Consider the following 26,565-nt stretch of genomic DNA (forward strand, 5'->3'; position numbering starts at 1 on the left):
CCCCCAAAACTGCTGCAGCCCCATGCTGTGACTTGGCAATCAGCCCTAGCAAGTTCCTTATCCCACCTACAATGCCGTGCTGGCACAGTCATGCTGCTCCCAGATGCCCAGCTCGGATCTCTGACCCATACTCTGCATGTGTCCTGACCTATGTGGAACTATCTCACTGTGGCTGGAAATCCCCAGGGAGGTGGAATAAGGGTCCTGTCTTCCAGATTATTTACTCGCTGCTTCTCATGACAGTTATGTGACCCATTTCCCTCCTTTTCTGCCCCCGGCTTGATTTCAGTGGTGTTTATCCAGTGGAGGTTTGAGGATTCTCTGGTGCTATGGGGATGGAAGTCACGGCTGCCTGAAAGACAGCAGGGTTGACTTCTCTGTGTCTCCTTGTTCCTTCATCTGCCCTGCAGATGTAGAAGCAAGTAAATACCCTTGGTGGGTGCCATGTGTGCAAGAGGGGCTCTCCACTGCCCATGCATGTTCTCAGTAAGTGAGTTTCTACCTCTGCAGCCAAACAGCAACAGCTGGCAGAACATAAGCCTGAATTCTTCCCTGTCCTGTTCATTTTCCTCTATGTAACTCCACTGGCCTGTGGAGTTATGTCTGACAGAGGAGATGCCACACAGTCTCCAGTTACCTTAGAGCTTGATGAAACTGAAGAAAGTTTATATGAAGCTAAAAAGCTCCCACAAGGTGCAGCCTCAGACCTGTCAGGTGATGCACATTTCATCATGGGCAAGAGCTGAAGGTCATTTGACCCAAATATAGCTGTGTGGTGCAAAATACCTTCATTGTCCTGGATAGCACAAGGTCTCTAGAAAAAGCTGGGCTGCCAATGAGCTCTCCAGTTCATGTGTCCTGCAGTCCTCTGAAAGGTCTGCTGTGAGGACCAAGTAGGGAGACCATCACTGTGTCTGCCTGGGAGGACTTCTGAAAACCAGCACCTGAAGCTGCATCACAGGCTCCCTGAGGCAGAGACACCACCAAAGACTGGCAACACGGTAAGCACGGCTTCTTGGGCTATGTGCCTCAGAAAATCCCCTCCCGTCTCCCATTTCATATGTTTTTGTACCATAAGCACTCCTACTTGTCTCAAAAAGGACTGAAAATGCAATGGCCAAGTTGTTTCCCTACCACAAACACCCTGAAATGCTCTTGATGAGCAGAGTTAGGTAAGAAAGGCAGGGAGAAAAGAGAAGAGGAAAAGACATGCCAGCTGTGGTGGCATATCCTCCGAGGTGGCACTGGAGGGCTTGGCAACCCTTTCAGCATTGTGCTATTGCAACAGGAAGGAGGAGGATATACAGAGGTTACTTAAAAGCCCCAAACATTTTCCCTGCTTCTATTGCACTGCAGAAATTCTGCAAGGGAGAAGAAAAGAAAAAGACTATCTGAAAAGAAGGTACCCTTGATAACTAAAGAAGCTTCATTTTAGAACTTACTTCTATTAAATAATTGCTACATTTTAAATAGCTGTTTTTAGGGGATTTGCAAAGAAGTTTTCTTCTCAGTCATTAATATTTTCTTAGAAGGGTTGCATGGCTTTTTTCACTGCTACATGCTTACACTGAAATAGATGTGAAAGCAGTTTTGAGTAGCTCAAGAAGAAGTCTCTCATCGGCCTACATCTAAGATTTCCCTTAAGGATGTTAGTGTGAGAGAAATAAGTGGATAAGTGCTTTTTTCTTTTCTTTTTTTTTCCCCTTTACCCCCCTTTCTTTTCCCCCCTCCCCCTCTTTTTCTCGAAAGTGGATTGTCTGGGTGCAGGAGTTAGTCCTGTAGATATTTGGGTGTTTGTGTGCCTGAGGATAAAAATACAATTCTCCACTTATCATCCACAGACTGTTGTAGGCTGTAATATTTGGCTTGATTGCAGTATGACTTATAATGTCATTTTTATTAGGGAGAGGTAGTATGCGATGCACTTTCTGAAAATATAATTTGCTATTTTGGATTCAATAATGCTTTTATGGAGGATGAGAGAGTGAAAGATTTTCTAGTTCTTTTACCTGAAACTTCCTAATGTTTTTAGTGCCCTGCTTCTCCAAGGCAAATACTTCTGTGTTAGACTTCCCTCTCCTTCTCCCGCCCCCTCCTTCTTCTCTTATTCATGTGTTTTGATGAACACAAAATGCCTTCCAATCCTTAGAGAGCTGTACTTATCATTAGACTGATGTTTTCTGCCTCTTAGGTTTTATTTATGTAAGTCTAAAAATGTGTAGCTCACTGGCACCCCACATTGCTTTTGGCTTCTCCCATCTTGCACGTTCCATGTGAGCTCATGTTTGCTTTTTCCTTGTGCTCTTTCTTTCATGCTATTACAATTTTTTTAGCACAGGATGTCTGAAACAACAAGCACCAACGTGGAGAATAAACATCTTTTGAATGGGAGAAGAGCCATCCCACTCAACTACTCCAATGATGAAGAAAATGAGGTTCCTGAGATGGAAGCTTTTGGATTGATACCTCGAGGATTTAATCCTAGAGGTACAGTGTACAATTAAGCCATAAGTCTATTTTTGCATCTTCCATACTCTTAGCACAGGTCTGTGAGCTAAATCCAAACTGCTTTTTCCTTACATCTTTCCAGTTCAGACAGCTTTTCTTGCTGTTCATGGGAAAACTTACTGAAACCACCTGTGTGTATAAAAGTGTTAGCATGGGTTATGGGTATGGAAAGTGAGGAGTAAAGAAGCTGAGTGACCAGTTATCATCTTGAACTGTTAAAACTTGTTGACTGATTAAAAAAAGGCAAGAATGGGTTTTTCCAGTTTGATCACAATGACAGAGTCACTTTAAGAATCTACTGGCTTCAGGCATGGCTGTGGCAACATTGGAGTGAAGGGACAGAAGGAGTCTGTTCTCTTAATGGCTGTCTCATTTATATGGCCCTAATCTGCCTGTGAAACTGCTGCAAAATGTTATCTGGCAGGGAAAACTTTTGCTATATATGTTCAGCTCACTCACAAAAAATAACATGAGATGAAAGGGAATACCCATATGATTATTTATTCTCCTGTGAAAAATGTTTCAATCATTTGGCTGGGAAAACAAAACAATATCATGGTAGAGAAAAGAAAAATCAAAGTATGTTCCCAGTGTTAGCTCTTTGGAGACAACCAGAAATAAAAAATATGTAAGATCTGGTTTATAAGAAAACAGGATTAAATTCTGAATGACTCAATAATGAAATTATGTTAAATTTTTTGCCTATTTGAATTGAACAAGTAGAACTTGTTGAACGTGGAAGCTCAGGGTAGCTGGATGGAATACTACTTAATGCTCATAGGGGACTTTTCATCCAGAATTGAAGGAGTGCTTAATAAATGTGGACAAGAATTAATTACTGAATTTCACACATTGGGAAACAGGCAAAGAGATTTTAAGTGACAAGTTGCAAAGAATTATTTCTGTAATCCTAATCATGTGCCTTAACCACATTCCCCTCCTCACACACCCCTCCCTACCCCCATCCTAATAGACACACATTTCTTTTCAAAGCTTTTATTTTAAAAAAAATGCCTGAGCAAACCAACTGGCATGTTAAGACTGCAGAAATTTTGCTTGAACCCATTCTGACAACCCTGTGGCTCTGGGGCAAGTATGTGCGTTTAAATTGTCAAATGCAATGCAGTGCAGGTCCCAGCTAGACACTGTTTCAAACTCAACACACTCACAGAAACTGGAGATGTATTACTGTGGGATACCTTAGAAGGAATGCAGCCTGTAGCTAAAGCCCACCAGTACCAAGAGAAAGATTCCTGTTGCTTTTTGATGTGCTTCACATCAAGCTCTGAATGAAGTGTGGTGCTTGTGGGCGGCAGCCTCCTGCATTTCAGAAATGCAGTGGAAACTTAGGAATGTTGGGTCAAGTGAGTTGAGGCAGGAGCCCAATATATCCCTTGTCCAAAGCAAGAGTTTGTGTGGCCATTGTGTAAACCTGGCTATGGGACTGGTATGGCTGAAAAATAAATATGTGCATAACAGCAAAACTCTTTGTACAGCTGGATCACCTCTGCTGTGCAATTCTCTCCGATGCTTGTAGCAAAAATATGCAAGGGGTGACCTGAAGGATCACCTGAAGGGACTGTAGCAGCATTTTTGTTTTGGTGCACATCAGCTGTGATCTAAGCCTGTGGTACCAGTTGATACAAGCATGGTCTCTGGACATACTGTTTGGGGCAGGTGCTTAAGTCATCTGTCAGAGCTCATTAAAGGTTTATTGCCCCATGGAGCTTGACCTGACATTCAGGAGTTGAGTTTGCCCTGGAGCACTCTCAGTGTTGTGCTTGAGGGATAAAATGATTGTCCATGGGCAGAGCAGGAGCATCACAGTGTGATGAGGCTCTAGAGTGTGAGAACATACTGGTAGAGAGCAGCTTGTGACACCTTCTCTTTCTCCTGCACACCCCTACATTTCTGGGATGTCCAGATTTTTCTGTGGTGGTTCCCAGATTTCGTTGTGATAACACACTGAAAAAAAAAGCATGCAAATGCTTTTATTTCTGCTGTTACAAACGGAGGTGTTTTCTAGCCTTTGGACACCTGATATAAACATCTAAACACCTGTGTCTTCACCTGTGTCAGTCAGATTGCAGTCACCACAGAGCCATCCAGTGAGTGGAGGTGAGGGGACAGGCTGTCCAGAGAGTCACTGGATGTCAGTTCCATGGTGATCTGTACCCTTCTCTCAGCTCCACTGTCTGCAGCAACCAGCCATCAGCTGGCCATAATAAGTTACATTACATACCAAGCTCACATCATTTAGATGCCTAAATTTAACTGAATTCTGCCCTTGATCCATGCAGTGTAGGAGTCTACAGCTGAGCTAGTCACCCTCGTTTCCCTTGACAGCCAACAGAGAGAAACAGGCATTTTTAGGGTGTGATTCACTTGACCTATTTTAGCTACTACTCTCGGATGAGGTAAGACCCTGTGCTTGCCTAGCTCTCTGCTGACACCCACTTCGGGTCTGCTGCATCACAGCCGGGGCGAGCAGGGCGGCCAGGGCCGGCTGCGCCTCCAGCCCGGGCGGCGCAGCTGCGGGACGAGATGCTCATGACGGGCACGGAGCGCTCCTTCAGCAGGAAGCCTGTGTCTCTGGGATCATCCCTGTGCCGTGTCCTCCCCCCGACTCGTCCCGGCCAGCTCATCTCAGCACAGTGTGTCGTGAGTGGGCTTGGTGGGAGGACACAGCCCTGTCATCCCACTCTCCCTTGCACAGTACGGGGAGTCGCCAGGTGTTTGTGCTTCCCCTTCTAGCGGAGCGATGGGCACTTCCTTTGGAAATTCACGCCATTTTTTGTAGTACTCCAAAGCCCTTCGTCTCTGGTTGTCTGAGGAAACATGATGTTTGAAGGCTATTTGAAAAACTGCTCAAACTTGTGCTCATTTATTGCCCTGAAAGCTTAACATTACACTTTAAGAAAGCATCACACTGCTGCCACTCATGCAGCAAACCTACTTGCACTGAACAACAGACCAGCCTACAGGCAAACCCTCAAGTGGACTTGACCTCAGAGGTGGTCTTGACTTGTCACCTGTCCCTCACAGCTGAGCATCGCCTGGAACTTTCCTTTGGATCACACCCTGGTGCTGGTCTTGGCACATCCCATTACCCTGCTCATGTTTTGCTCTTTGTAATTACCATTACTGTAATTAGCACAGGCTCAGCCATGGGTTATCTTCATTTGGCAAGCTTAATGTACATTTTAACACTGAGGCCAAAAATTAATTGTGTTTTTTGCAGATGTGTATGGCTGTGTTCTGACAGGAGCCATGTAAAGTCCTGTGATATAATGAAGCAAATGCTGAACTGAAAGCCCAGGATGGCTTAGCTTTGCACTTGAAGGGGCTAGTATGCAGAGGAAAGGTGGGGTCACTATTGCCTTTTATTGCAAAACAGGAGATGACAACAAAATAAACCCTCAGCTCTTTTTTATGCCTTCTTGGAATGAGGGAGAAGCTGAGCCAGTTTCTTATTGATAGTTTCACTCCTCACAAAACCCCAAAATACATAGCATTTACATGTAGTACTTTCAGCCCAGATGGGTTTGAAAGATATAAGGGGAGAGATTCTCCCATGTCCCTGCTTCATCCCTGTACTGAAAATTCCTGCCTGGTGTAATTCAATTGCGAGTTTTGTCAGCATTTTTGAAAGAGCATTGGTAAGTTTTGCAAGGAGGGAGGTGAAGACATGCCCTACTTCACAGAGGGGCAATAAGAATGATTTCTGAGCAAAATGTTTCATACAGACATCTCTATAACTTCAGCCAGTGCTAAAGCCAGGGGGTTTTTACAGAAGTTACTCCAGAAGGCTGGTGAATTGAGCAGAGAATAACAATAACGTTGTCATGGGACTCTAAGCCTGACTTAGGACTGAACAGAGTATTCTACCCTTTTTGCAGATTAGGGTTAGCAGGAGGCAGATGGTTTTGGGTTCAGTTATGCATGGCTTTTCCATGAAAGGTTCTTTATCATGCTGTGTCCTCAGGCATATTACTTTCCTTCTGTTTCCTAAAGGACATGGATAGGGATCTGAGGAATAATGCAAGCAGGAGTGAGACCTACTCCCATTGCCATTATTCCCCTGTCTCTCATTAGCTGTTGCCCAGAGCCCAGGCTGGAGCAGGAGAAGGACCATGCTGACCATGCTTCCCGTCCAGGGAAGGTGCTGCCTGCAGGGCTCTGCTGCCTGTCCAGAACTGACAAATTAAACAATTGTGCTGAGCTTCTGTGAAAGGGGCCACATTCAGCCTTCAATGACTTGAATGTCCAACTTATTTACTGAGCATGTCATTCTTGCCCACAATGTGCTTAGTAGAAGGCCAAATTAGCCACCATCACAAATACACACAGCTCCACCAGCTGCTGTAAATGTACAGCTCTTTTTGCCAGGCATGAGTTTGGCTCTGTCTCTCTAAGTATAAAATGCAGGAATTAGCTTGTTTTGAACTGTCAGCACCTGGAAAGACAAGCTGAGAGCTGCAAATCTATCTTTACTCTGCTGTCTCTCTCCTGGTGGTGAGTAGTAATCGCCCCGCTCCTCCTGGCAGAGGTTTCACGATTATGTGCCTAAGCATGCAGGCTAAAGAACAACATCCAGTTCATTTTCATGTGGTTTCTCATAGTGTGACTTCTCACACTATTATTGACTCCTATTGTGCAGATTTATGGTGTGGTACAGTCATGTAGCTTATGGCGACTGCAAATGCCTGTGGCTATCCCAGTGCCACCCCACACTGGTCATTTACCGAACAAACTACTTATAGTTTGCTATAACTCTTTAGACAGCCTGAATTTGAAGGGAGCAAAGCTTTGTGCATGTTATAGATACCTACTGCTGCTTGCCTGTAACTCTATGCTGTAATTATATGCTGTAATGTTATATTTAGTTTTCATAAGGAGACACTAATAGCAGTGGAGGTGTACTGAGAAGCTGAGACAAGACACATGCAGTACACCCAAACCTTATCTAATACAGACAATTCTAGCTCTCAGCTGAATGCAGGATCATTAACTGCCTCGCAGGCTCTTCAGCTCTCAGTACTGGTAGCATTTTGCATACAACGTATTTAAGTGTAACAAAGTCCCTGTGAATTTGCATTTTACAAATGGGGGGCTGCAAGAAGGGAGACACAAAGCCTCAGCCATCAAAGTCCCACTGATTGCTCTTGTGACAGCAAGGCCCAGACTTGCAGAAAGCCAATGCCAATGGAAAGATGAGTCTAGACTCTCCTTGAGGTCATTCAGCTTCCAATACTTAGCAACCTGCTCTTTCTGTGGTTGCTCTCACCATGCACAAGAAGCCTTTTGGCCTCTGTAAAAATGGCAGGTAGACAGAGAAATGTCTGCCCATAAATCTCTTCTCAGCCAGGAGCATGTAAGCCTCAGACAGATCCAGCATGTTCCTGTTGCATGGTGATCCTTCCCTGGAGAAGGGGAGGGCAGGCCCTCTAATTATGTTGATACCAATATTGACATTTCAGCACACTGACTCCTTCCTCCTCTTCTCATTTATGTGTCTCTGCAGATTACCTGAGTGTTGTGGATATTTATATGTTCAAGGAGCCTCATGAGATCAACAAGCAGGAGCACCACACTGACAAATACTACAACCCCAAGCTGATAGTGCGTCGGGGACAGGCATTCCAGATCCAGATTGACTTCAACCGACCCTACAAGCCAGAGTCAGACCAATTCTGGCTGGAGTTTTTGATGGGTAAGTGCCTGACAAAGGCTGTGTCTTATCAGCAAAGCAATAGTCTCTCATAAACAGGAAAACAGCAGAACTTAATGGCTGGGTCTTTTCCTGTTATGATTGATAAACCATAAAAACAGGCTTAGCCATAGGCAAGGAAGTGTTTTTCTAAACAGGGTTTGAATCCTTTCTTGGAAAATCACCAGAACTTCATGTGAGAGAAAAAGGAGCAAAATCTGGGGATTTTTGTTTTGTAAGAGGCTGTACTTTTTTGAGCTTTCAAACCTACGTCTGGTTAATGCTGTATGGCAATGCTGAAGGTGGAACAGGAAACCTCTTTTGTTAGTGTTTAGGAGATGTTGGGGGGAGGAGGAGTCTGTTGTTTGAGGTAGGAGAGGTGACTGTATGAACTGCGATATCAAAATATTGATTGCATAAAGAGGGGAAGTTACACTGCATGGAAGAATCTTTTCAGCCTGCATTTACAAACGACTTAGTAACAAGAGATAAAGTTCAGCAACTGTAATTTTGGACCAAAAACAGAATCATAGAATCACTAAGGTTATAAAAGACCTCTAAGACTATTGAGTTTACATGTTAGCCTAGCACTGCCATGTTTACCACCAAACTATGTACCCAAGTAGCGCTGGTGGCTGGAACACTTCCCTGGGCAGCCTGTTCCAGTGCATGCCTACCCTTTCAGTGAAGAGATTTTTCCCAATATCCAATCTAAACCTCCCCTAGTACAAATAGAGGCTATTTTCTCTTGTTCTATTGCTTGTCACCCATGAGAAGGGACCAGTCCCCTCCTTGCTACATCCTCCTTTCAGGCAGCTGCAGAGACTGATAATGCTTCCTTTGAGCCTCCTTTTCTTCAGGCTAAACATCCCCAGCTCCCTCAGCCACTCCTCACTGGACTTATGTTCCAGACTCTTCCCCAGCTCTGTTGCTCTTGTCGGGACATGCTCCAGCACCTCAATGTTTTTGTTGTAGTGAGTGGTCCAGAAATGAGCACAGGATTTGAGGTGTGGCTTCACCAGTGCTGAGAGACTTACTCAGGACTATATCAGAGACTTTCTTAATTTATTGTCAAAAGAGAAATAAAGCTTTTTTCCTCTCACTGAGAAGTCTTCTTCAGAGACCCAGGTCCTAAGATACCTGTTGACTCACTGAAGGCACAAGACTAGAGAAAGGCATAACCTCACTCGAAAAGGAGAGAAGCTAAAGGGTTTCCTGCTATGTTCCAAAGATGGCCCCCACAAATTCTGGTCCCTACAGCACAGCTCTGGGAAACACCCAGCTTCATCTTGATTGATTTGGGAGTTTCTATGTAAAGACATCAATGTTCCCCTTATACAATCTTTAAACTAGGTTATAATTGATGTTTTAATTTACTTTCCTGTGAGATGCAGATCTGAAATTTGTGACACTGAGTCTTTTCCATCATTGAATTATGATGATGTGGCCATTTATTAGATTTGTTGCCTTCTAAAGCTAGATGGGTGTTTATCTCTTAAACATATGTGCAGTGAAAATGTTACTGTCTGTACATTTTCTTCCATGGTTCTCTTCTTTCTAATTTAAATTAGGGTTGGGAGGCATGTTATGACAGTCCAGTGAACGATTGGCTGAACAGCCACAAGTGCCTTTAAAAATTTAATATGCATAAATATCATTAGTTCTTTTGGGATTTAATTAAATTCAATATTGTTCCCTTAATCTTTATATGTTTAAAACAAACAGCTGTATCAAGAAGATGTGGAAAATGGAACATTTGTTTTTTATTGTACTCTGTGCAGTTTGCATTTGTTTTAATCAGATATCCTATATTGGAAGAAGAAAATTAACACTTCTTTTGACATTGCACAATCCACTTAAGAGACACATTCACTTATTTTTCTGTTGCTCTTTCCTAACACATCCATCCATGGTTTGTCCCTTGAATCTCTAAGTATGGATAAAAAGTACTCTCATCTTCAGCCATGGTAGGAATGGGGGTTAATACAGCCTGAGCCAGGGGAGTCTCTGCAATAAACACAGCTCTGAATTATTCCTTTGGAGTTAGCCCCGAGTGTGTGGTGGAATTCCCCTCCATCTTCTTCACTATTGCTGTCCTTCCTGTGACATGGAATGGGTGTCCACACATGGTGGCTGACAACTGGCTGCAGATGCAAGATGGTATTCAATGCTATTGCCCTCCCCTGTTTTTTCTTTGCTTCTGTGAGCACCACTGCCCTCATGTTGCAAGGACTTCAGCTCACAGAGATTCAACTGGGAGGTGTTCAAGCTCCTCTTCTGGGAACTAGTCAACACTCAGCACTCTGCAAATGTTTCTCTTTGAGAACATGTGGTGAAAATGCAGTATATTTGTTCTCAGAGGCTAGCAACAGGAAGCAAAACAAAAACAGTCCACACCAGAGAAGGAAAATTCAGAAATTATATGCTTGACTCTTGCCACTTCTTCTTTTAGAATCGAGTCCAATGTTTAATGCTGAGAAGGGAAAATTTCTTACTTAGGAAAGACAACTGGCTGCTGAATGTCTCAGTGCTATGCTGTCAAACCTTTTGTCAGAAGGTGCTGTGGCCATTTTCATCCAGTTTTTTTCAGTTTATCTTCCTGAAGAGCTGGCTCTCACCTCTCGTGCTGCCTGAACAGCAGAACCCAGACAAAAAGCTCTTGCCCAGGCTGCCTGTGAGCAAGGGAGTGAGGCAGGCACCTCCGCCTGTGAGCAAGGGAGTGAGGCAGGCACCTCCAAGCAGAGTTTAACCCTGCTGTCTTAAACTGGAATGAACTCTCTTCTGGATTTTTTTTTTCTTCCTCTCTTGACTCTCTCTCATAGTCCAGACTCTGGCTTTAAGAACATCCAAGGCAGGGAAGGTGAATCGTGCCCTTTGGTACTGTCAGGCAGAAGCTATCCCTAGGGAGTGGCTCAGACAACAGCCCTGCAGCAGAGGCAGCTTCAGCTCAGAGAAACTTTTTGTTCTGAAAGGAGTATACCTCCTAGGAATGTGCTAAGTTTGGGAGATTAAAATGATGGACACACAGAAATATTGGCAGGCTGCTGTAGGATGACCTTTCCAAGGAGCACTCTGTGTGCCTGAGCAGTAGATTTCAAATGGTGCAGCAGAATTATTAAACAGAATAACCTCTATTGGATGGGCCTCTGGAGGTCTTGGTCAAGGGCCCTTGGTCAAAGCAGGTCCAGCTTCTCCAGCATCTCTGGGTCTTTCCCTATGAGCAGGTTTTGAGTAGTTCCAACAGTGTGGATGTTTCCCCATACTATATGGACCAGGCTGTCCTGAACTGCAGAATATTTTGAGTGGTTCAAGGTTCTATTCTCAAAAGGTACAAAGTTAGGGATGGCTGGCCTTGACTCCCAGGGAATTCAGTTGGAGCTGGGAAAACTTGAAGTCTCCTTTTGCAGGGCTGTGCCTGCAGTGGAGGCTGTTTGTACAACAGTGTCTACAAAGCTATTCAGAAGTTATTAGTTCCCAGCTCTGAGAAAGTTCCCCAAGTTGACATTAATCCATCACAGAATTTTTATCCATTAAAGACTAATTTTGATCCTGAAAAATGTGACAATTTTAATGGATTGGTCCTGTGGGTGTGCACAGAACTATTCTATTTCCGTTATTCCCTAAAATTTACTTTCCTTTTGCTTTTTTTTTCACTCCTATTTTTTCTTCTTTTACATCATTAAAAAGATGATTAATGAAGCAAGTAAAGCAAGTAGAGACTGCTTAATCCTTCTAATTGATAATGAATCAAGGGTACCTGGGACAAATACTTCTTCTGTCATATGAAACAAGATCTGAAACACTCAGAGAACAATCTTTAATTACAATCCTTTTTAATCCACAGTCCATTTAAATGCCATTTTCACAAAATTAATGGGTTAAATTGTATAAACAAATATACATATGTTTGTGTGTGTGTGTGTGTGTGTAAATATGTATATATATATATATATATATATATATATATATATATATATATATATATATATACATGAATATATAAATAGTTCACCCCAATCTCTTGAAAGTCACTTTTACAGACATTCTTCTATGATAGTTCCTTATGACTAAAGTTGTTCATGCTTTAACAGACTGTTTTCTGTAGAGTCATCCCTGGTGAAATTGAATTAAATGCTAATATGTGAATTATTATAATTCAGTTTTGCACATAATCCTTTATTAAATTAGGACCATAGTTGCCTGCCAAAGCATGGAACACAATGAATGTGCCAAAAAATCCACATGGAAAAATATCCACTTATAAAGAGTAATTAGGTGTAATTCCAGTTCTTGTGCTGGACCTCAGCCCTGCCACAGTACCTATGGTTTGAGAGCTGCTCTGTCACCACATATTTTCTTCGTTTCTGCCTACTTCCTGGCTTTTACAAGAGGAAAGGTGAGCATCACCTCTTGGGTGATAATTGTTTTATTGGTCTGGGGTTGTGATGAAAAAGCCACAAGAGAAGTGCAGATGCTGTGCTTACATCTTATTCCCCATAGTGGGATTAATTCGAGTTTGTTTGGAGCCTCAGTGAACCCAGAGGAGTCAATGGACTCCCTCACCCATCTTGATCTGTCCTGACTCCTGCCTTTGTGGTGATAGGGATATTGTGTGTGCCTCTTTATTTTCCACAATGTAAAGCTTAGCCTGGCTGAACATAGCTCCCACACCTGGGACAGCCAATTTGGTGTGGATGCTGCAAAGTTTCCACTGCTGCACTGGCAGGGATTTCTCTGAAAAGAAGATGAATGATGAGATGGGCTCATAGAGCCTTCAATCTTGCTTTTAGTAGTAGTTTCCACTACATGACTGTAAATCCTTGAGGGGTTGATGAGTTTATATGGTGCATCCTGACTCTAATGATGTATTTCCCCACATCCTCATAAATTGCTGTCTATTTGTGTTTTCCTTAAATGGCTTCATAAATCCGTATATATTGGTCTAGCCCTAAATGTTATTATGAACGTTTTATTCATTGATGCACTTCTGGAACGACCATAAATTCCAGTCCCCCAGGCTACTATCACCTTTCCACATGTGTACATGTGTGGATACCCACGCACCCGTCCATATGTTCTCCTCAGGCTTCTATAAATCATTGGCTTCTGGCCTGAGATCAGAGGGGAGACTTACTGCTCCTTTTCCCACAGCCTTCCCAAGCCAGTTCCAGAGGGATAGTTATAAACACATCAAAGAAGCTAAGAATATAAAGATATTAGAGCTGATCCCATATGGCTTGTTTAGGTGATACCAAATTCCCACTTAGAGGAATAGCTGAGTTTAACTAAATAACTAGAGGTCCAGTTCAGGATATGCACACCCAAGTCAATGGAGCTCTTCATTCTGTCCTACAGTGTCCACTACCTTTCCCTGTTTTCACAGCAGAGTTGGCCCAGGAAAGATTACAGGATTATTGAGGTCAGGCAATAATTCTGCCTTAGTGGGAAGTATTGCTACCTCAGCTGTCACCTGTCCTCCTCCGCAGCTCTGGGGCAGGACATATTGTGACAAACAGAGGTGCTGGAACATGAGATCCCATCCCCAGCCTACGGATGGGATGTTGAGCTGAATTCTTACTCTGGGTAAAAAATTTCTCTTTGAAAAACTATGGATCTTCATGTTTTAGGAGATTCCTTGGCACTATCAAGAGAACTAACTGGTCTAGAGGACACACTATGTTGGTAGGTTACTCAGCATTGCGAGTTTATTAGGTCCTTGTTTCACAAAGAAGTACAAAAAAATTGAGAAGAGATACAAAAACACATGACGGTCTAAACTTGGAGTCTCATTTTGTGACAGAAAAAATAATTTGCTAGCAGCAGAACATATTTCCTGGAGATTGCCTCCCAGCAGACAGGAGACCTGTTTGCCAGCTCTTAGCAAAAAACAAACCTCTCCAATTTCTGAACAAAGGCATTGGGGTATTCTTTTCCTCCCCTCTGGAATTCCCAGCTGGGCTCCAGAGGAGTAGCAAGGAGGGAGTCCCTTGAGGTGGTCTGTGAATGCAGTGTTTCATGCAAAGCAATCTTTATTAGCCTGACTTTTGCACTGCTTCGGCAGCATCAAGTGGCACATAAAATCTGGCTGTATTTTTTAGTTGTTTTATTAGCTAAGGTGCATGGCTCTGGTGTGTGTTTTACAATTGTAAAGTTCTAGAAACATTCACTGCTGGGACAGAGTGGCCAGATGTTAAGGATTCATAACTGGAGCCATGAGCAAAACTTATTTCAAGATATTTGCGTTTTACTGCATTTTCAAGTTTGTATATAGCACTTCTGAAGGCAATGGAATTTGAGGGTACTAGGAACCTAGATGAGATGTTAGAGATTTAGAGACTACTGCTTTTAACAAAAAATATTTTCTTCTTGCTTCTTTTGATTGTTTGGAATTTTATTGTAGCACCTCTTCCATTACTTTCTAATTTGTTTTACTCTGTGTTTTGTGTTATAAATCCCATATGCTAACACCTATCTCCGAGGCTGCTGGCTATCAAGAGGTTTAACTCTGCTGTACTGGTGACTTCCATCTCAAACTTACTTATCAATATATCACAGTTATTATACTTCCACGGATAGTGTTGAAATAGATTTTTTTTCATCCTTTTTATGAAAGAGTGTATGTAGATAAAACAAATGAACTTATAGGAAAATTGTTAATTACTCTGTGCAATATATATTCCAAAGGGAGACGTAATTTGACTCCTTGAAAAGCCAATCTTCCAAAGAGGGTTCCTAAAAAGACAAAGGTGACTGAGATACAGCTTTGTTCACCTCCTTCTCTTCTGAGGTATCCCACTTCCATCAGGAAGGAAATGTCCTGTGAAGCTCACTAGATCTCTAATCTCTGTGCTACCAAACTTTCCCTCCTCACTGCTGGAAGTAAAGCTTAGTTGTGTGGGACCTATCCAAGAGCACCTGCTGGTCCCTCCGGTGTCTGTGCCAACAGCACAGCACTAATTCAGCCCTGGCATTTATGAGCTGTTTAATGCACACACACACACAGACACACACAGAGCAGTGTGGACAATCCCTTGCCCACTGGGGATCAAGGGGAAAGCAAAACTACATGTAGTCAGAAGCTTCCAAGGACAGGATTGAGAAGGAGAAGGAGGAGAATTGAACCAAGCAAGCCCTGGTTCCTGTTAGTCACTTGTAAAGAACAGCGGCAGAATTGGATAACTGGAGGAGGACTGCTCATGTTTTGACAGCTGAACTCACTGTACCTATCTCTCACCCTCTCTCTGTTGCTGTAAATCCCTCTCTGGTGTGGCAGCTTTATCCAGAATTTAACACAGCTTTCCTCTATGCCTGATGGGCCCAGAGCTGACATGCTAGGGAGGAAAGGCATATGTTGAAAATAAATTACTTTGAATGCATGTGTGTGGCCACAGTTCTCTGGTTTGATGGCTCATTATTTTGCTGCTACATAAATAGATTTTGGCAAGCCGTAAAAAAATGCTGCACTTTGCTCTTTGCCCCTGTAAAGTGTCTGTGTGTGACAGGGGACATCCCATGCATGCCCACATCCACACACACTGCAGTCATGGTGCCTTTTGCCATGTAGATCTTTACTAATGTTTTTTAATTTATCTTATGAACTCCTTTAATAGTGACAGCAGCTACTTTCCTCCTCTTTTCCTGGGTGCCAGGAAACCCCAAGAAGTGTAGAGTTGACCTGAACTGCAAATGAAGTGAGAAAGAGTTTTAGGACCCTGGCTTGGTTAGCTACAGAAACCAGGGTGGAATAAGAAAGGATAAGAAAGAAGTATCAAAGGATTGCAGACCTGTGCATTGTGCATCAGGGGAAATATATTTGTTTGTGCCATTAAATGTTCTGTACAAGGGAGGTTTCTGTAAAAATTAATGTCTTCTGGCAGCATTGTGGCTCAGGACCGAGCACTGAAATGCAGAGAGTTGGAGGCCTGAGAAAGGGGGTCACTGAGAGTTCCCTCCTGTCCTCTCCTGCTTCAAAGGCAGGACAGTCAATAGCTTCTATTCAGTACAGGATATCTTTGAAGGTGCCTATAAAAAAAAAAAATCACCCAGTGCAGGAATCTCCAGACTTTCTGAATTCACAGGTTGGTTTTTCTCATTTCCATGTGTGCTGTTAGAGTGAGCAGACAGGGACATCCCAACAGGGTGATGTCATGAAACGACTTTGTCTGCCACAGAGCAATTGGCTGTGAAATGTCCTCATGTGAGGGCCAGGGCCTCCTACACCCAGAGCAAACATGAACACTGGGGAGTGAGGCAACCACAAAGAACTGGCTGTGGAGCATGGTTGAGCCTGCCAGCTCATGGTGCAAATCAGAGCTGGAGAGATCCTGAGCCAGCTAATGCTGCTGGCATAATGTCAGCACCCTCCTGTCAGCATAAAAAGAGTTTATCTTGTCTACATGTCCCAGTCCTGACATGCACTCAAACTGCCTCCTGCCTCTCTCTGGGTAGGGTTAGCATCAGAGACCCTTCAGAGGGTGCACTGCCAGACATTCACAGGCTTTTTGTAATGAGTCTTTGGATAGTATTGAATCTTCTTCCTGAGAGACTCAGCCAGAGAATGAAATCACCGCTCCATGTTCTCCTTCTGAGGAAGGGCCAACATTGCAGATATCTCAACTATGAGCCAAAGCTGGCTCTACCTTTCCACTGCAGCCAGAAATGTGTGCTCAAGATGTAGATAAAGGTCAAGATGCCAAGCCATCCTGATAGGACTTCCCTAGAGAGTTGATAAACATAGTACTGAGGCTATGTAAGAATTATTTGGCCAGCAACCTTAGCATGCAATGCCAAAGTTAGTCAGCTTTATAGCACTCTAGTATCAAGACAACAGATGTGTGCATAAGAGAGTAGTGTGACTAATGCTGACAGGTGTCCAGATGTGTGTTTACAATTCATCTCCACAAGCTCCTGACAGAAGTAACAATTCCCTTACTCTTTCATTTACACCCCTTAATCTTCCAGTTGCATTTTGTTTGGTTTGGTTTTTGGTTTGGTTTGGTTTGGTTTTATTCTATTTCAGAAGATTAGAGAACCTGTCCCCTCTTCAAAGAAAACATTGGAAATTGCTCACTGTGCTCTTGAAGGCTCTGCCCATCTTCCCAAACTTCCTTGTGGGTTCAGGATTTATGTAACCATAAGGAAGCACCAAATCATGATTATCAGGAGCAAACAGTGTTCTCTTGTATTTACTATTTATAACACCTGCAAAGTATCCTGACTTCTAGGATATCTGTCCTTGGCATATCTGCTATGTCTGCAGGGATGTAAAGCATCCTCGGTGCCCCAGAGCACCTTCTCCTCATGAGTGAGCAAGATAATGCAGTGACTTCTCTTACTTTGTGGGACCAGCTGTGTGGGGCTCTGGGCTGAAAGAACCTTGCATACTCCTTCAACAGCAACTACAGCTGCTGCCCTGTCAAGCAAAAGGTATATTAGGGTGTCTTGTGGCTTTCCTTGCTTGGAAGGGAAAATGGGGTTTTGAGTTTTCAGAAAAAGTGAGAATACCAGAGGCTTGGTTCTTTGCCAAACCTGCTTATGAAGTGCCAGTGACAGTGGTCCCATAAGGATATCTTGAAAAGTTTTTGTGGCTTCTTTGAGATCCTATCTTGTTCCTGTAGGCAGATTTTCTGGGAAGTGATTCTGCAGTCTCCCATGTATGTACACGTGGCATACACAGACATGGTGGTGCAAACTTGCTGCCAGAGCACAGCTTCTCCTGTCCCCAACAGGCTCCTACACCAACATGCAGCTTCCAGCAAAGACAGGGATGTCAGTTCCTAACCATGTTAAAATAGTAATCTCTTCCCCCTCCCACCTTTCTGAAGGAGGTACAGGAGGTATTTATAAAGTAGCATTTGTTAGCGGTTTTCAAGGATATCAGTTCAACTGCTTGGTTTGCTCTGCTGCTTTGTTTGCGTGGACTGCTTTTTTTAGAACAAGATTATGTCAAAACTAGAAGCAAAATATCAACTGTAGAGGCAAGCTGGGTCATACACAGTTGCACTACAAAGAACAAGAATGCGTTCAGCTCCTATATCTGTTACCTCTATAGGTTCTTCTCTCTACACTGGCTTTCTTTTGATGGTTTATATTTGAAGTATCCAGTGCTCTATCTTCTAGTGTTTTCTATTGATTTTGCTCTATTATTCTAGTCCTTTATTCTTCTGTAGGTCTTTTCCTTCTATTGTGTTCCTCACTGATCTCAATGAGTTTCATGGGTTAAGGCATCCCTGGCCTGCAGGGCAAAGTGGGTTATTTATGTGCATTGAATATCTGCAAAATGAAAATTCATGTGCTCAGAATAATCTCTTGGATGAAGCACAGTAGCCCCAGATTTCTCAGAAACACAAATGTCATGGCAGCTTGCAAGTTTCAGATTTAAAGCTGGATTTGTCCTTTCCCAAAATGTAGCAATGTTCAGATCTGTGATTATCTCTATATTGGCAGTATAAAAATAAGCAAGCAAGAAAATTAGTTTGATTTTGAAGTTCTTAAATAGTAGGAATGAAAAATATAGAAGTCTGTCCCTCCGTCTGCCATCATTGCTTTTCATTACCCTATTTTTGAATGAGAGAGACTGACATGCAGCCTAAAATATGAAATGAAGAGTAGATTTGAGAATGAGATAAGGAACTTATCATTCTCACAAGCATCTCTTCTGTCTATGCTTCTGGTTGGCTTCCAGATTTAGTTTGGCTCTACCTCAGTCTCAAGGGGTGGAGCCTCACACAACTTTGAATGCTGGCACTGTACATGTTTACATGTATCCTATCCGTCTAGCTGCTTTTAGAGTTGGCAGAGTAAAATAAGCTCCTCTGGGGTGTGATTTGTCTTACTGTGAGGCAGATTCTCACGTGAGGTACTTTGAAGGCGTGTCATACTTTGGGACCCATTTCTGGCGGAGAGAGTTTGGTGATTGAGCCCCAGTGTGGTGGTTTATATTGTGGGCATCCAGAATTGGTTCCCACCACATCCCTGAGGAGTGGATGCTCAGGGGGAACCAAGCACTGGGCATCTGCATGTGGACTCTTTAGTGTTTCTTCCATCTGTGTGGGCTTCATGAAAGACTGTTTGGTCTCTGCTTGCAGTAGTGCAGAGAAGAACAGGGTTCTGCTGTGCTAATGAGCCCCAAAAATGATGCCTGGGGCCCAGAGAGCACTTGTGTGCTAGCAACAAGAGTGGTGGGTGCATCTGAACTAGGGAAGTGGCTCTTACCTGAACTCCTAAACTTGCCAACAGTCTAGCTGGTGTTGTTGACACCAGGCAAGGAGCAAGATGGAGTGCAGCTTGCTGCACGAGGATAAACAAAGTAAATAAGAAAAGCCTGGACAGCCCCTTCTCATGCTGGCAGGGCTATTTATGCTCCTGGCAGTGCTCAAGCCAGTGAGACTGGAGCCTGCTGGAGTGAGGTGGGTGGGGGTATGGGGACAGGCTGCCTGTGGGGAGCTGTTGCAGGTAATTGTGTGACTGTGCTGTCAAGTTACCAGGCCCTGTGAGGGGCAATGAGAGAGTATGTTATTTTTGCCCACTAAAACCAGTCACCTCCATTGAAAATAAAACAAAAGGACAGAGGACTGATAGAAAATTAAAAAACTGTCAAAACAAGGTGAACCTCTTCACTTCTCTCTCCAGGTCGCTACCCACAGCAAAACAAAGGCACCTACATCCCAATCCTAGTAGGCAATGTGCTAAAACCTGGCCAGTGGGGAGCCAAGATTATCCACAGGGAAAACAACTCCATTCGGCTGTCCATCATGTCCTCTGTCACCTGCATCATTGGGAAGTTTCGCTTCTATGTTGCTGTCATGACTCCCTTCGGCATCCTTCGGACACGCAGGAATTCAGCGACTGACACTTACATCTTGTTCAATCCCTGGTGCAAGCGTAAGTACCTGGTCAAAGCCTTACACTTTGTGCTGCTGAGCTTATCAGGTTTTAGGTGGGTTGGTCCAGGAATGGGAGCATGGTGCCAAAGAGGTTGGAGATATGTTTTCCAGACCAGTTTGGGTCTGGAAAATTTACAGTAACTCTGCCAAAAGTCAAGTCTTTCAGGCTGGGGAATAGCCCTGTGTATGCAGGGCTCCATTCTGGAAAACAATGCCTTTGTTTTGTCGAAATTCTGCAGTTTTATTTGGCCAAGCCTGTATTTGCCACTTCAGGCTCCATTTTTCATAGTAAACATACCCCAAGGCTCTACTCTGACTTGAACAGGCAGTACTGAGAGTGTCCAGTGTGCCTGTGTGTGCCTTAAACAAGTCAGCATGAGCATATTTTGTCCAGGATTTGGTGTGGGGCAGGATGTGGTGGCCTCACATACTCAGTTGTCTTACATTGCTAATTGCCACATTTGGGATTGAACATCTGAAGTCAAAATATTGCAGGAATTCTATGGGAGCTGCTGTTCCTGCACAGGTTGGGTGGAATTCAGCTTGCTGTCGCATCACTGGTGGTGCCTTCCTGCTGCTACATGGCATTTGCCCTTATAACTTCCCCTTTAATGGTGACTAATTAGCAACAGTGCCCTCTCTGAGGAACAAAACATTTTGCAAATGAGCCTTTTTTTAATAATACCGTGAGTTCACGAATATATTTTTTTTTTCTTTTAAATCTCCTAGGATCCTTGAAAGAAATCAGGCTTTATGCTGTCAGGGCTGTATTTTACTCAATGAACTCTGTGTGTGGCTTTTAGGAGAGGGCAAGGAGGACCAGAGAGGTTTGTCTCAGCCTTCTGACAGGCTGTAGCACTGTCTCTGCTTCCAACACTTGCAAAGGTCCAAATCACATGTATTGCAGTGTATTTAGGTCACCAGCTAGCTTCAATATTCTCCTGCTACCCTTTCTTCATCTTTCCATTTTTTACCACAGTATTTGCATCAAATAATCTTGTGCCAAAGAAGGGCCCTCCTACCAAGTGACAAGTAAGTTTAGCATTATTAGTAGAGCCCATTATTCAGCTGCACTGCTGTCAGTACATGGAATGATTTGTGCTGGATTCATTACTTGCCCCTGGTCTGAGAGAATATAAGCAATGATTAGCTTATGCATTATTTAGGAAGATATAGATTAATGCTGAATAAAGAGGAGTTAGTTAAGTGGGAATAGGAGGGAAGGGCATGGCCGAAGGCCCTACCACACTGTGAGATACTTTGAAAGCAGTGTAAGGTACCTTAGAGCAGTGTGCTAACAGCTTACTCTGGAGGGTGGGCAACAGAAAGAGAGGAAACACTGCCAAAGCTATGATCCACTGTGAGCAGACAAAATTTCTCAAGGTTTGTTTTGGCATCATCAGACTCACAGCTTCCACCAGGGAAGGCAGAAAGCTCTACGTAAAGGTAGAGCACTACTTGGTTTTAGTCCTGGATGTTGTAACAGCCAGCACAGTGACCCTGCAGTGGCTCAGCACATCTTTGGAAAGGGATAAACCCCAGGGAAAAGCTTCTTAAATTGCCTCAGTTTGTCTCATGATTAGCAGACAACCAGCCAGGGCTGCATGCATGCATCCTAATGTGGAGACAAGATGCGATGTGGGGGGATTGCCTACCCCATGTGGTGTGATTGGTACTACACAAGCTGATGTGAGATGTTAGTCAGAGGGAAAAGGGAAAATCGATACCTACTTCACACCTCCTTGCCCAGCAACTCTACCTGCAGACTGATCCACCATTATTCATGGTATATGGACACTTTCCTCTCCTCCCTCACATCTGAGCTGAGTGAGTCCAAAAGCCAGCAAGATTAAAACCACAACTTGGGAGTAAACCCACAGGGTGCAAGACAGGCAGCAGTTGCCTCCAGTGGCAGGCATCAGCAAGGCTGATGGAAAAAGTCTGCCTTTGGAAAGCAAAAAAGACTTTCTGGGCAACAAAGATGTGTTGTATGACCCCAGATCCAGGACAAGCAACTTGGGGACCACATCTTCCTCTGCAACTTACATTTTCAAGTGTATCTCAATGGCTTCAGGTGCTGTCCCTTGATGACTACTGTAGTTTTCATTTCCTGCTTGTTTCATTTGGATTTGGATATATCCTCATTTCTTGTTCCTCTTTTACTCCTAAGTAGTTTGGGCTAATTAGCTCCTGTATCTGTCTTTCCCTCCTCTTCTTTTGTTAGAAAATCAAGGACTATTTCTTCATGCTTTATCCCCTGGCTGGAAAAGATTTTTCAGTGGAATGACAAAAGGGTAGAAAAACTGAGGCGGTTAAAGTGCAGAGAAAACAATAACCTTCTACACTTGTTTGCTGGTTTAATAGCTAAGCAGAAAAGTCTGAGTGAAAAGCCTCATTAAAAAGAGAGAAGACTGATGCCAGGAATGAATGGGGATTGTTATAGCAGGGAGTGGAGTATCAGCGCTAGAGCCTGGTGCAGCTTTCCGACTCATCATCTTGGAGGAGCATCAATATGTCAGTATGAGCTTTTCTTTAAGACAGAGGCATTTGTGCCCTTTCTTATTACTCCTTTTCTCACTATAGTTCAGTTTTGACATATTTTCCCAGGAAGGGTTTTTTTTTTTTTTCCCTGCTGCTTCAGAAGAAGTTTGAATACTTTACCAGTCAAGCTACAGACTATTTTGCTTCCAGAATCGTCATATGCTTCTATATGTTTTAATCCCTTTAGCTATATTTAAGAATGATAACCAAGGACAATTTAAAGACACAGGGTCTGATTCTCCAAAATTATATACACAAGCCCCAAACATCTGGGAATTCACCTAACTAGTGGATTGAGATTTCAGTTACTCAGGTGAAATTTTCATTACTTAATAAGCAAGGTAAAGTCTGTGAGGAGAGGCAGCATCCTTTCTACAGCCAGATGACATAGTTGGATAAAACAGATGTGCTTTTGGGCATGCAGAGCCTTCTTCAGTTCTGGAACGGAAGATACAAATGGCAAGTAGTTAAGGATAACTTCTTGGAATTTAACTAAACTCTTGGCAATATCAGACTACATGAAAGCGGAGAAAAACTCCTTTGATCTGGATACTGTGAGCTCTTTCCAAGGAGCTGTGAGCTCTTTCCAAGGAGCTGTGAGCTCTTTCCAAGCAGGTGCTGAGTCCCTGCAACTTTCTGCTAAGGAACATTAAGTGCTTATCAGGAAAAGTCCTTGTGCTGACTTCTGTGACTCTCTCACAGGTGGAGGTGCATAGTGTAGCTGAGTAACTTGGGGCTGAGGCGTGCATTTTGCTCACCCAAGCCTCATGCAGAATGGATTTAAGCAATTTAACATATTGCAACTTTTTTGAGTCAGCTGCATATTTCTTCTGCTTAAAATGTTCTAATACAGTTTGAGGATTAATAACATGTGGTTGACTCTGGACTCATCTCACATGTTACCAGTCATCCAAATGTGACCCAATAATGTTTTCTTACTTTTTTAGGTAAATCTTAAATTCGATTACTTGTGTCATAGATTCCACATGGGCAGAATTCACATACAGCTTCATCCTCATACTACATTAATATAGGCAAGTAGTAGTACTATTCAAGGCAGCATATTGATCTTGATCCTGGGTAGAGTGTTTTATGTAGATAACTGCATTTACCTCTTGCAGCTTGGGGTTTGTCACAGCACTGTCCTCTTCCCAACATGAGCCCTGCAGGCTTTGTGGTCCCAGTGAAGCCCAGCCTTACTGGGTTCCTGTGGGAGCATGTTGAAGGGAGGCTGGGAGCTCAGGGCAAGCCTGCTGGTTCCACCTGTCTGCTGGTGCTGCTGTGCTCAGCTGTCACTGTTTGCATGAAGAAATGGCTTTTCCAGTGCCACAGGGTTGCTGTGCTGGGGTTGGGGTCCCTCCATGCTGGGTAGAGCTCTCTTTTAAGTTCATTCACTTTCCCAAACAGAAAGGGTTACTCTGCACTCCTCATGTCTTTAGCAAGGGATTCCTCACCAGCAGTGCTGTCTTCCCGTGAAGTGTATTTTCACCTTCCCCAACTTCAAGCAGAGTAGCATAGAAGCTAATTTGCTTCTTTGTAGCATTGCTGGTGTTTTAGTAAATTCCCAGGATAAAAGAAGTGAAGTAAAAAAACCTCTGAACTGCTAAAGAAAAAGAACAAACAAAGCCAGCACAGTTCTGTGGAATTCTGTTTGTCAGATGTGAGCCTCCACTCGCACAAAATAATAAGGAGTTGCATTATGTAGAGCATGCTTAGCATCAAAGTAGACACAAATGCCTCATATTTTCTTCTAAACAGTCTCAAGGGCAGTGAAAGCTGTCAAAAATCAAAGCAGCTGACTTCCCTATAAAACACAAAAGACCTTTTTACCTTATCAAAACCACAAATATTTAAAATAATCAACAGAGAAGTTAATCAATTTTCATCTGATTTAGCAAAGATCATGCAGTCTCAAAATAACATAAGCATCTCAATTGATACCAGCAAGATCAATGTTGATATTTTTAATCCCCAAAAGAAAACAACAGCTGTCAAGAAGGCATATGCACACACTTCACTGAATGTGTATCTGCATAGAAGAAGGTGTGAATTCTCCTTCTTTAAATGAACTCTATGTACTATTTGTATGGACAGACTTTAATAAAATCCAGAGCTCAGTGAGAGAATGCAGATAATCGTTCAGTGAGCAAATCAGGCAACTCCAGCCTAATGGAACAGAGCCTATGAGATCTGTAAAACCTGCCATATTTTTAGTGGGCTGTTATACAGAACTTGTTGGACCACAAAAAAGTCATGTAATATACAGTTTCATATGATTGAGAGTCCCTGCTTGCAGAAATGGCTGCAGCCTTTTCATTCACTGTCAAGTCTGAACACTCCCTTTCACCTCATAGCCTCTGAACACAATAAGTCCATGATCATCCATCCACTTTGTATCTGGGTGCAGGTTAAGGTTTACTAGGTCATGGGTAGTGAAAAGCTTACAAACTTCTTCATGGTACAGCTTTTAGAAACAAGGTGAATACCACCCCTGCCAAATAACAAGAGTGGGTCTCAGAGCTGTCTACTTTAGGTAAAACTCTATGAAACCTGCTGTTCCTCTGCTTGCTCCAAGTTGTACTTAATCATCAGGGCCTGTACAGCAATGGCCATAAAGCACAACAGCAAGCACTGATTTCCTCAAATGCAATACAGGATCCTTTGTTAACCCCTGCTTCTCTGTCATCCTTTGCACACCAATGTGGAGGTCATTATGTTACATATCTAGGTATAATCAGTTATGTATATATATAGACATAGAAATAGAAAAATATCTTGAGGGAAAACAAAACTTTCAGAAGGGTCAGTTGTGTATATTGGCAAAGCCCTTCACCTACTGAGGCCACTGTGAGCTTTGCCACTGATGTTGTTTGTTTGGTTTTTTTTTTGTTTTTGTGGGCTCAGGTATTTGCTTATTTTTGGCCAAATTGCAGTTTCATGGAGAAATGAAGAAGCTCTTGAGGATGAGGTGTACAAGATAGTGCAAATCTGATTTGCATTTCAACAAAACATAACAAATCAAAAGGCTTTTAAAAGTTAAATGATCCTCTAGTAATTTGTAGTCCGGTGCTGAAGAAATCTACTATGGCAGTAGAGAGTGTAGTTTTGTACTTGCTCACATCAAACTGTTTGAAATTCCCTTTAATTTGCTATCTGGAACCACAGTATGGATTTCCTCAAATTAATTAATTTCCATGCTCTTAATTGTTAACGTGTATCTTTTAGTCTCAAAATACAAGCATTGGCTCAGGAAATAAATCTTCAACTATTCTAGCATCACAGCCTGCTTCATACTTACCTGTGAACATCTGAATGGTTTCATGTCATTCAGGGTACTTTATTAATGTTAATAATGAGTTATTTACATATGTAAATCATGTTTGCAAGTCAAGCATCCGTGCATATGCTCTTGATTTTTGATATAAATCCATTCTAGAATCTACCCTTTGTATATGTTTTGATAAAGACCTCATCCAATTACTTCCTGTTCTCACCTTAGACACTTGAATTTCTCCTCATATTACCTGGTCAGTCAAGCTATGTGGGGAAGGGATACTCCAGTAAATAACTAATGCACAGAAAAGGCAATCAAAACTTTCTCTTCATACGTTATAAAAACTGTATTTTTTTAATGCACTACAGATTTTTCTGTAGATCTCTTTACCTGAGCTGTTTTCCATTAACATTAATAGGTTTTAAATTGTTCTTTGATCTTTTTGTACAGATGCAGATTTGCATCATGGTGTTCCAACTTTTAAATTAGTTTCACACACTGATCATAAAATTCTTGTGCAGATGTAACATTTTAATCCTACTTTACAGATCCTGAGAAAACTGGCAGGAGTTGCCAGCACTTTTCCATCTTGCATGTTTTTAAGTTGTGTATCTTAACTAGGATGACTACCTCCCTATCCCTGTACT

The 26,565-nt window shown here is 42.8% G+C and overlaps 1 protein-coding gene across 1 annotated transcript in view; it reads left to right on the plus strand.

Annotated features, from left to right (window-relative positions):
- Positions 1–1,304: 1,304 nt before the first annotated feature.
- Positions 1,305–26,565, plus strand: part of F13A1 (coagulation factor XIII A chain) — a 59,168-nt gene continuing 33,907 nt past the window's right edge. Inside the window, exons 1-4 of the mRNA XM_077790781.1 lie at positions 1,305–1,402; positions 2,334–2,487; positions 8,033–8,221; positions 19,850–20,101. Of these exons, the coding sequence (XP_077646907.1) occupies positions 2,340–2,487; positions 8,033–8,221; positions 19,850–20,101 (589 nt within the window). The 5' untranslated portion in view covers positions 1,305–1,402; positions 2,334–2,339. The remainder of the gene's footprint in view (positions 1,403–2,333; positions 2,488–8,032; positions 8,222–19,849; positions 20,102–26,565) is intronic.

This window comes from Lonchura striata, chromosome 1 (genome assembly GCF_046129695.1).
Source record: "Lonchura striata isolate bLonStr1 chromosome 1, bLonStr1.mat, whole genome shotgun sequence".
NCBI lineage: Eukaryota > Metazoa > Chordata > Aves > Passeriformes > Estrildidae > Lonchura > Lonchura striata.